We start from the raw sequence: 11,482 nt of genomic DNA on the forward strand, positions 1-11,482 counted from the left end.
TCCATCCATCCATCCACTCAGCCACACTTCCACTCATCAATCCATGCACTCTGTCAACCATACATTCATCCTGTCAGCCATTCATCCTTTTGCTAAGTGCCAGGAAAGACTGTATACCCCTAGTGTGATAGGTGTGAGGAGACAGCAGGACTATACAGAGTGCATATGTGTGTGTCAGGGCAATGAGGACTGGGTGGACAGACTATTCACACACAAATACTTAAATACTTTCAGACAGCAATAGGTGTTCTGAGCAAACTCCAATAGGGCTGGGCACTGATGTGTTAAGTGTCGGAAGTTGAGAACTTCATGATATGCAGGAACTAATCATGCAGGGAGAGGACAGGGAAAAGCCTGTAAGGAAGCAGAGGAAGTGAGCTGATCCATCATGTCACAGGTAAAGAGCTTGGCAGGCAAAAGGGAAGAGGGCCAGGGCAGTGGGAGCTGGAGGAGATGGGGAGGGACGCAGGCCCAGACATGTAGGCCAAGCAAGGGCCTTGGATCCAGGTTACCGTGGGATGCCATTGAGAGACTTAAAAGAAGAATGATAGCATTTGATTGACACTTTTGGAGATTAAAAAACTTAATGACATGAGTCCAGGTGTCCATGGAGGCCAGAAGAGGGTGTCACATCCCTTGGAGCTGGAGTTACAGGTTATGAGATGCCCATAGTGGGTGTTGGGAACTGAACTTGGGTCCTCTGCAAGAGTAAGTGCTCTTAACCACGGAACCATCTTTCCAGCCCTTGATTTATATGCTTCAAAGTTCATTCTTGCTAAAACAGGGCAGGGAAAGACTAGAAGAGGCAGGGGTGGCTGGAGTGCACTGCAGGTGACTAGGCTCAGTGGCTGCAGGGGTGATGGTGACGACAGCTGTTGGAGCTCTGCTTCCAGCATGTTGTTACTGGTCGGTTGCTTCATGCATTCAGCAGCTTTTGGTTGAGTACTTGTTCTTTCCTGGGCACAGGTCCAGTGCTTGAATGTCTGGAGACTTCAGAGCCATAAACGTGCAGAGGTTACCTTTTAAAGTAAGAGAGATAAGGACCTGGTACTTTTGATGTCCGTCAGGGAAGAGCTTGAAGGACAGTCCAAGGGAGGAGGAAGTGAGTGAAGGCTGTCACCTATGGTTGTATTCATCTGAGCACAGAACAATCCAGAGCACAGTGCTTGGTGCAGAGAGGTTCTCGCTGACCAGCACAGGGTGTGTGTGGATGCCTGGCAGTGGCCATTCCGAGCATCCTATGCCAGTAAACTCAAAGTCACAAGCTTGGTTTTTAACAGCAGACTAATTTGCTTCTTTCCTTTAATTAATAGGTTCCCTGGAGGGTTTGATAGATCATTAACTGCCTGACCCCAGAGGAAGGCTTGAGTGAGGGGACCGTGTGGGAGGAGCTGAATTGCCAACTTTAGGAGCCACTGCCAAAGTAAACTGCACCAAACCCAGAGGGGACACAGAACCAGGGTTTTAAAGACATATGTCGGTTCCCCCCACGTGGCTTTCTAGGAATTGCTTTATTGAGAGAGAGAGAGAGAGAGAGAGAGAGAGAGAGAGAGAGAGAGGTGGGGGGAGGGAGAGGGAGGGAGGGAGAGAGAGAGCAGGAGAGAGAGAAACACTTGTCAGTCTTCATAGGATACCCAGCTGTGGGTCAGCAGAACCCCAGAGCCCCACCCTGGAGTGGGATGGGCTTTAGGAGACACGTAGACCCAGTGAACAACCAGGCCAACTCACTGTGCAAAACACTCTATTAACTGGTAAGTGGGAGAAATGCAGAAATGACCAAGTTGAGAAAAGTTTTAGGTCGTGGCTCCATCCAAGGAAGAGAGACATGAATTAATTACCTTACAAAGAGCTGGGGGCAGGTCTTCCTCTGCCTGCCAGGTCACACCACACAGATGCAGACTGCCCTCTAGTGGAAAAGAGGGAGAACCAGGGATGTGCTGAAAAGTTAAATCTGCTTTATCTGGCCAGTGCATCTGATGGTCAGTAATCTGGGGGATCAAATATTAGAGTTCCCAGAGTTTTGACACAAGACTGAGTTTGTTACCATGACTACAGGAGTATCACAAAACCACTGTGAGGCAAATTATAAACATATTAAGATAAATTCCTCCTACCCCCCCAAACTGTATCCTGCCACAGGGTAAACTGGGTCTAGGACAGACAGAAGGGCAGTTCACACCTGCCACCAAGGTACAGGAGAGAAATGTCGACTCCGTGGTGCATTGTGGGAGCTGTGCAGGGTGGCAAATCCCTCACAGAATGTCTTCCGACTTGATGTTTTATAGCCTGTGTTTTTTGACACATGTTCGTTCATAAGGACTGGAAATGGGTTTATTGCAGTAGCCAAGGAAAGCAGAGTTGGCCGGGTCTTTATGGAAAGAGCCTAAGGAACTATAAAACCCAAACCCCAATGAAATCCCACTGTTCATACACTGAGGTGTGGTTGAGGGCTGTGTTTTAGTTTGTCTATGTTTGGGGCCAAGTTTGTGGTTCCTATTTGATGTGCCAGTGTGCGTGTAAGGTCCAGGCAGTGCAGCCGGTGAAGGGTGTGTGTGTGTGTGTGTGTGTGTGTGTGTGTGTGTGTGTGTGTGTGTGTGTGTTGGGGCGAGCAGATGCTCTGTTGAAGGTCAACCCTCCTCTGCTTATTAGCTGTGTGATCACTGTGTGGAAGGGTGTGTGTGTGTGTGTGTGTGTGTGTGTATGTGTGACAAGCATCTGCTAGGGCCCAGATTTTGCCGAGGACACCCTGTGTTTAGAGTGCTTACATTCTTTTTGTACAACTGTAATGCTGTACTTCTGGATGACTCTTTAGAGACTCACACCACATCTGCTCCTAGTGGCAGACTTAGAAAACTTTAGTGTTGGGGCTGGGAAGTTGACACAGTGGGCCAAGTGCTTACGGGGGAAGCACATGACTTGAGTTCGGATCTCCAGCATCCACGTAAAAAGCCAGATGTGGTGGCACGCGCTTGTGCTCCCAGAGCTGAGGGGGTCGAGACAGAAGGATCCCAGGGGCTTGCCAGTCAGCTAGTCTAACCATTGGTGAGCTGAAGGTTCAGTGAGAGACTTGGTTTCCAAAGATAATGCAGAAAGCAATATCAGCCAGAAGCTGTCAACTTCTGGCCTAGCATGTGCATGTAGCAGTGCATGCTGTCTCCCACACTTGTACAAAACAAAACAAACAAAAAACATTAAAAGCAAGCAAGCAGGGTAGAAGAAACATAGTCCCCAAGAGTGCCGATTCCTTTAGATATAAGGTCTTTGGAGGATACCCTTCTGTAATCTGGAGACGGCTGCGTTGGTGCACACATACTCCTGAGAGGCACTCGGTGGCACTGCTCTATTAACTGACATCACGGTGGACCTCGGCAAGACTTTCCTCTTAGGCCCCTATACAGCAGTGACTGGGGATGTCGGAATTCAGGTTCCCAGTCACACTTGGCGCCTCACAGAGGACACAGCCCTCCCTCCCTCCTTTTTCTTCTCGCTTTAACTTGCGCATGATTTATCTACTGTATACCATTTGCCCAACTAAGTATTAACTAAATAATAAAGAGGTCTATAATTTGTACATTTGTGCCCAATTTATTATGCATTTATTTTTATATTATTAGCTCTTTCAATGAATATTTTTCTATTTTTGTTAAATAACAAAGCATCTCAATGATCTCCAGTCTGCTAACTGCAAAACAATTCTTCCTTTTCTCTCAGTTGTCGCCTTCTGTACAAAGTTCCTGGAGAGCAGTCCTGGCTGAGGGGTTCAGAGTGGGCGAGTGTCAGCTACCAGAGATGTGCCTTCTGTGGCACTCTGATGCTGCCATTCCTTCTTATGCTACTTAACAATTTAATTATTGTTAATATTTTTGCGTGTGTTTGTGTGTATGTCTGTGTGTATGTGTTTGTGGAGGCCAGAGGTTGATAGTGAGGATTCTTTTCTATCATTCTTATTTTTTCAGACAAGGTCTCTCACTAAATTTGGTACTCAGGGATTAGCTAGACTGACTGGCCAACGGGTTCCAGGGCACTTCCTGCCTCTCTGCTTCCCCCGCTCCACCCAGTGCTGGGGTAACAGACACTCACAGACACAGACACACCCTGCTTTTTCCATGGCCCTTGTGCTCACGTGGCCGGCACTTTACCCACTGAACCGTATTCCCAGCTTCCGACCAGTCCTTCTCACTGCGCTCAAACAACCCTTCTGAGAGTCCCTGTCTGAAGTGAGGCAAATCATAAGACATGATTTGTAAAGTTGCATTAACCCCAGGCATTCAAAATGAGGTCAGCGCTGGTCCTTACCACATTCTTTGGTGACTCAGATTTCTCTAGACAGCAATAGCATCATCACTCTTTCAGGGATCTGTGTTTCTTACATGCTGGGTTGTGTGGAACCCTTCCATGTTTAACAGCATCTCCAGACTGTTTTGGAAGCCGCTAAGTGCCTTCAAAGGATGGCTCTTACCAGGTTTCTATGACGTTAAAATCTCGGGGTGGACAGACTGCATTGAAAACAGACTGAAATCTGGGGCTCGGCCAGTGGCTGTGGGACCTCCACATACATTTCTCCCTGTAGTCATGCTCTGTGTTCCTCTGTCAAGAAGTTTGTTACTGTGCAAGGAAGAATCCTGAAAAAGAAAAGAAAAAAAAATACATTTCTGGTTGTAGATTATGCAACAATTAAGCGGAAACTGGATGTTTAAATTGCAGTTGGAATGGGAAATTAAATTATGAAAAAAGTTTCAGATTTGACAGGCTTTCATTCTGTTAATAAATTTATACATAATTCATTTTCTTGTAAGCTGTGACAAAACAGCACTAAACACTTTATTTGTAAGGCAGCAAATTTTTCTATTCTTAATTGGGAGGCAGGTAAAACCATTGAAATGCTTTTGGGTGACTGAGTATATAAATGTTTAAAACGAGAAGTTAATAGGCTCCAGGCAGGTTTGTTTATTTAATATTGTTACATTTATTTTCAGATGCGACCATAGTGCAGATGTGGCCCAAAGATTGCACCCAGCGTGGTGGAGATGTTTATTTATTTGCTTATTTGGTGTTTGTAGAGCCAGAACTTGAATGCAGGGCGCTGCACATGCTAGGCACTGACACACATTCCTGATGGGACTTTAAGAAAAAGATAGTAGCTCTCTGCCCTTGGATAAAAGCCCTCTGACACCCATCACCAGGCACTGTCCTAGTCACTTTACGAATGTCCCCCTCACTGTCATGATAGACCCAAGGCAGGTGCATTAGCCACATGTGGCCCAAGCACATAAGAAGTTAGCTGCCCTCGACCCATAGGCAGTATGGCAGAGAGATATTTGGGCTTTTTAGAATTTTCTCACTTCCACCTTCAGCTTCATGCCTTACCCCTCGGCTGAGCTTACCCTGCTCAACTGAGAGGCAACCTGTGCTATCAAGAAGGGGTGTCCTGCAGCAGGCGAGCAGAGGCGGGGCCCCAGGACGGCTTTGCTCTAGTAGCTAGCACTGCTGTGGCTGCTGTCGGCTGGAGCTGCTGAACTTAGCCTCTCTGGGGCCAAGGAGTCCATTTTCAGTAGGCGCAAGGACTCCTAGAAGCGGGCAGGGTCCAGGGGCAGCCACCCTGGGTGTGTTTACCCTTAGCTGCCTTCCCCTCTAGGAGACAAGCAGGCGGTACAGCTGTCAGAGGGACCGGTTGGGGCAGGTGGTCCTGAGCTGCTGGTGTCTGTGCACTGCCACCAGCAGATATGTTGATACTGGAGGACGTGGCTGCTTGTAGGATACTGATGGACTCACTGGGACAAATGGCCAGAAGGCTGTTTGTAGATCTACTGACCGCACTGGGCCCCTTCATTTCTCCCTTGGATACAACCACCCTGCCTGGCTTTTCACATTGGTTTTAGGGATGGAACTTAGGCCCTCAAGCTTGCAATGGCAAACACTTTATCTACTGAGATAGCTCCCCAGCCCAGAAATTGTTATTGTTTTTATTTTGCTGTGCAGTGGATGGCACCTTGATCTCATGCATGCTAGGCAGGCCCTGAGCCTCTAAGTTCCACCAGCCTCAAGGGAAATAGCTTCACGGCAGCATGACATGGTTCTTTTTATTTCCCTCCTCTGCAAGACTTTCTGTCTCTAGGAAAACGTATTTGGAATTAGTGTGGTACTAAGATGGACAGTTGGGAATTAATGCAGGACACCCAGCCCCTGCCCTGGGACCACTTGTTAAGAACAGGCTTGTAACTGGGAGTGCCTTTGGGAGTTCCTTAGCCAACATCTAATCTTTTGCCATTTAGGGAAATGATCGCCAGTCTAAGTCAACCGTTGGCTCCAGCGACAACTCATCCCCTCAGCCTCTAAAGAGGAAAGGGAAGAAGGATGCGAATTCAGAAAAACCCACGAGAGGAAAGCAGAGCGCAAAGTTGAAGAAGCCCCAGCAGGCACTCCCAGACAGTGGTGAGTCTGTCGCTGCATTGCTGTTGTTGTTATTGTCCTGAGGACGTGGCTCATTTTAATTCTTGAACTCATGGCAGTCGTGTCTCTTGGCTCACTGAATATACTCCTTTATCTCATGCAGGAGAAGTCACAGAGGAGATTGTTTTGCATATGAGAGAAACATCTGTTTCCCAGACTCAGTTTCCATTTGTGATTAGGTGTTGTGCCTTGAGAATCTTTGTTATGAAACCAAATAGTTTTTGAGGTAATCTTATTAAAAAATGTGTAATTTCCCATCCCCTGCATGCACACCAAGAGTGCCTGCTTGATACTCAGTTTTTTTAAGCACTGTGGACAGTGGAGTCTCCTGTTTGTGGGTCTGTATTTCTTGTCCACATTCATATGATCTGCTTGCTTATCTACTTCAGCTTTCCTGAAAGGATGTTCTGACAATTTCCCTGATACCGAGGTGAATACTAAACCCACGTGAACTTTGCCAGAACTATCTACGTGAGTTTAAGTTGGCACTACTAAGCAAGAGATGCTGTAAGATAATATTTAAAAAATTAGTGCTGAGCCAGGCTTGGCAGTGTGTGCCTGTCATCTCAACCCTTGGCGGGTGGAAGCAGGAGGATCAGGAGTTCAAGGCCAGCCTGGGCTATATAGTAAGTTTGAGGCCCTCTAGGTCTGAAAACAAAACCAAACCAAACAAAAGCATAAGCAAAACAGTTTGCATGGGCCTGAGGTTCCGTTAGTAGGAGAAAAAGATGCACCGAACTCAGGACACAGGCAATGGATGTGAACTTTCACTCTAGATTTTTGTGAGAAAGGGCTATCTTTGGTTTTATTCCAAGTGTATTCTCAGTAGAGTGGGCTCATTAAGACTGGAGAGATGCTAGATTGGGCAGCGACTGGCTGGAAATAAAATAGTGGAGTGACTGCATTTCTTCTTCACCCAGGGTCAGTCCACTTGGTGTGTGTGTGTGCTGTGGGCAAGGATGAAATGAGTCAGGTTTTGAGTCACAGCTAGCGCCTCGACCCCATGTGGGACTCCACCTCACTGCAGAGTAGACGGCTGGAGCGGCAGGCGACCACCACCCAGAGGACTCGGGAATCAGAAAGATGTGTGAGCTGAGGTTGACAGAGCAGGCTAGATGATCAGAACCTGGCTGGTGGTACACTCCTGCCATCTCGGCTGCTCAGATGGAGGCAGGAGGATCACAAGTTCAAGGCCAGGCCGGAAAACTTAGTGAGACCATGTAACCAAATAAAAAAAAGGAAGAGCTGAGGATGTAGCTCAGTGGTAGAGCGCCGGTCTAACATGCATGAGGACCTAGGTTCGAGCCTCAGGACTTCAAGGGAATAAAAATTGTGTTCCAGTTCCCTAGAGAAGGAGAGAGCATGGAGCTCCTGTTCTGGGGGTTTCAGTGGGCCATCTAAGGTCAGGCATCCTGAATTCTCATCCCAGGTCTGTTGCTGGTCTCGGGAACCCCGCTTTCTCCTTCGGGTCCTGCTGCCTCATGGTGCCCCTTCTACTGTGGGTTCATATTGTGCTTTGCTTGTCTTTAAGCCTGTGATGTCCTTTTCCAGTCACAGGGATTGAGGGGGTCAGGGTGGACACAGCTGGCAGAGAGTTGCCCAGTGCCTATTACGTAGAAGGAAGGAAAAGGAAACAGCTTAGAAGAACAGACCGTGTTTTGAAAACCAAAAATAATGGAGACTTTATTTCAGTCAACGTATATCACGTTTAAAAGCCCCCAGGACTATGGCTTATCAGTGCTCTTTCGTTCTGTTTTTATGAGATAAAGTTTTACTCCAGCTCAGGTTGGCCAGGAACTCATTATGCATCCCAGGCTGGTCTTGAACTCATGGCCATCTTCCTGCATCAACATCTTGAGTGTTGGGATTACAGATATGAGCCACCAAATCCAGCTTTTTTTTTCCTTTCAATATTTTGGTTTTAACTTTCAACATGAGCATAGGGCATAGGTCTAATAGATACAACACACTTAATAAATAAACAAACGATAGAATGAATGATGGAGATTAAAAATGGCTAAGTGTCTATTATGCTTTAAACTCCACCAAGAAACAGGTTCTATTTAAAGCTTTTCATATTGTGTTACAGGGAGAAGATAGTATTTGTCTTTGAGACTCTCACTAGCTTACAGAACCCCATCTCCTTTTTACAGTATATTTATATTTTAAGTCTTTTGTTAGTGGTCCCTGAGAAGAAGGGAACATTTAATTATCCTACAGTTATATTATTTGTGGGGACTCAAGAACTGATTGTATTAACACTGGTCTCCTTTTAGAGGAAAGCAGCCTTACTAGCAAATTGAACTATCAGTAGTTTGGCTTCTATGGAAGCCAAATTCCACAAATAGTTTTCAACAATAAATATTTGTGTCTGTGGGTGTGAAAATAGGAAAAGTATTTAATACCGAAGCAAGCTGTTCCTAAGATGTGCTGAGAAAAAGTGCTCCCCATGGTGGTCCATGAAGGTGAAAGATTCCCTCAGTGGCCCATGCCAGGCCTTGGGAGAATCCACGGCTGCCTCAGACACCTGCGAACCTAAGTGGGCGATTTTTACTGTGGCTTTGCAACGTGCGGGTCATAGGTCCTTGAACCCCCACCCCTCCCCCCGCAACTGTGGGCAATGTTCAAATGAAGTTTGAAGGACTGATTTTCCCTCCAAGCAATGCATGTTAGAGAATTTAAATAGATCATTTTGTGTTTTCTTTATTGTAATACAAAGAACATATAACTTGAAAAATGAACCTTGACTTCCAAAAAACAATTTTTTCCAGGAAAAAGGAAGAAAGAAAAAAAGCTCAGTTTGGTAGTTGAGGCTGTTACTTGGTAAATTTAAGTGTGTTACTCAAATCCACAGGACTAAAATATAAGCCGCTTCCTCCTAGAGGCCCCTCGAAGGATGCCTTGGCTGCAGAAAGAGTCCAGATTCCAGTGTCAGAAGTCTTCCCCTAATTCATCCTGGGCTTCCTCTTATTGTTGATTGTGGTTTTTACTTTAATGCCATCCATGGCAGTCACAGAGTCAAGTGTGTGCTTCTTTTTATTTAACCATACGCATGTGTGTATGTGCGTGGGAGTGCGTATGTGCAAGTGAGGGCCAGAGGCATTGGATCCCCTGGAACTGGAGTTACAGGCAGTTGTGAACTGCCTGATGTGGGTGCTGGCAACAAAAATCTGTCCTCTGCAAGAGCAGTGCGCACTCTTAGCTGCTGAACCACCTCTCCAGCCCCTTGAACGTGTGCTTCCTGATGCTCACATCTCTAGAGTGTGTCTGTTCTTTGGAAAGACAGAAGGACTAAGGACCTAAAGTAGAAGGAGCGTGTAGGATGCAAGAATCAAGGGATGAGCAAAATGGGGCTGGAGCTTTAGAGATGAGCTCTGCATGGCCTTTTCTGCTAAATATGTCAGTTTAAACACACACACACACACACGTGCGTGCACACACACATATAAATTCAATAAAGCCATTGGATTATATTTAAAAGTATTAAGTTTTGGGTTAGTGTAACTGTCTGTGGTTATTTCTAATGCTTGTTAAATTGTGTAAAATCCAGTGCTCTTCACTTGCATTCTGTTCTCATCTTGGTTTTAAAAAATATTTTATGTTAACTTTTTATTATATGTGTGTGTGTGAGTATGCACATGTGTGAAGTGCTCTTGAAGGGCATCGGATCCCCTGAGACTGGAGTTACAGGTGGTTGTGAGCCATCATGTAGGTGCTGGGAACTGAACTCAGGTCGTCTGGAAGAACAGCTAGTGCTCTTCACTGCTGAGCCGTCTCTCCAGCCCCTTCATCTTGTTTTTAAAAAAATATTATGTCTGTAGCCACACATTCCACCTTAAAAAAAGCGACCTTCTGATGTTCACGTGATCAGCTCTCGACGCCAGGCAGTGGACAGCAACATTGCTCTAGTTCTGTTTTTTTCTCCTCTCCACCTCCTTGATTCTGTTTCTCTCTGTAATAGTAAAGCTTAATAATTCAGGCAAGGCAGTGACCTATTTCTTCAGGGAAACAAATCCCATTTTTCTTTTGTAGCCAAGATGCAAAGTAAGATTGGTGTGTGATTGGTGAAGGTGAGTGTGAAACACGTTTTCAGTGCTGCCTTTGAACAGCGGCCTCAGTGAGCAGCGCACACGTCTCCCCTGCTGCCCAAGCTGCAGCGCCTGGAGAGATGGTCCAGAGGCATTAACTAGCTGCGTTTGCAGTGGAACAACGTCCTCATGACGATTCTTTTAAATGGCATTTTGGATGGTTGGTTATAGTCATTGCCATTATTAATATTGGATAAGTGGAAAAATTCAGAAAGTATAGGAGTTTAGTATAAAAACACCAGAAAGACTCTGCTCAGAACTGCTATGACTCACAGGGCGCCAAGCAGGATATGCACTGTAAAGGCAAAGTGTGAAATGGAAGACCAGGCTGGGTTTTCTCCAAGATCGCACATGCTGTGTGTGTGTGTGTGTGTCTGCATGCACGTATACACACACCTGCACTACACCTGGGAACCAGTATCTGTCTTTGTTTTTTCAGAGGTTTATTTATTTTTATTTTGTGTGTGCAAGTGTTTTGCCTGCATGTAAGTATACAATGTGTGTGTGATACCCTCAGAGGCCAGAAGAGGGTGTCTGATCCCCTGGAACTGGAATTTTAGACTTTTGTTAGCCTCTATATTATGGACACTGGGAACCAAATCCAGGTCCTCTACAAGAGCAGCTCTTAACCGCTGAACCGTCTCTCCAGCCCCCACCAGTGTCGTTCTAATGCAGCCTCTGGCTGGCTTGCTCCCGGAGTTGCTCTGTGAGCGTGCCCAGGGAATCGTGCATTTAGACTCCTGATGACTGGTTGGGAGCAGGTGCAGTGTTGGCAGGTGTGTGAATATCACGACCTTGCTGGGTGTGTCTGCCCTTGAGCAGATGCTACCTGTTACTTCTGAGCAGGGACCTTTTCTTTCTTTTCTTTTCTTTTCTTTCTTTCTTTCTTTCTTTCTTTCTTTCTTTCTTTCTTTCTTTCTTCCTTCCCTACCTCCCTTCCTCCC

At 46.1% G+C, this 11,482-nt stretch overlaps 1 protein-coding gene across 1 annotated transcript in view; it reads left to right on the forward strand.

The window, feature by feature from the left end:
- Dcdc2 (doublecortin domain containing 2) overlaps positions 1–11,482 on the forward strand; it is a 164,549-nt gene that overhangs the window by 62,500 nt on the left and 90,567 nt on the right. The window contains exon 7 of the mRNA XM_008847100.3: positions 6,273–6,432. Coding sequence (XP_008845322.1) covers positions 6,273–6,432 — 160 coding nt within the window. The remainder of the gene's footprint in view (positions 1–6,272; positions 6,433–11,482) is intronic.

This window comes from Nannospalax galili, unplaced genomic scaffold (assembly GCF_000622305.1).
Source record: "Nannospalax galili isolate Female #2095 unplaced genomic scaffold, S.galili_v1.0 scaffold503, whole genome shotgun sequence".
NCBI classification, from domain to species: Eukaryota; Metazoa; Chordata; class Mammalia; order Rodentia; family Spalacidae; genus Nannospalax; species Nannospalax galili.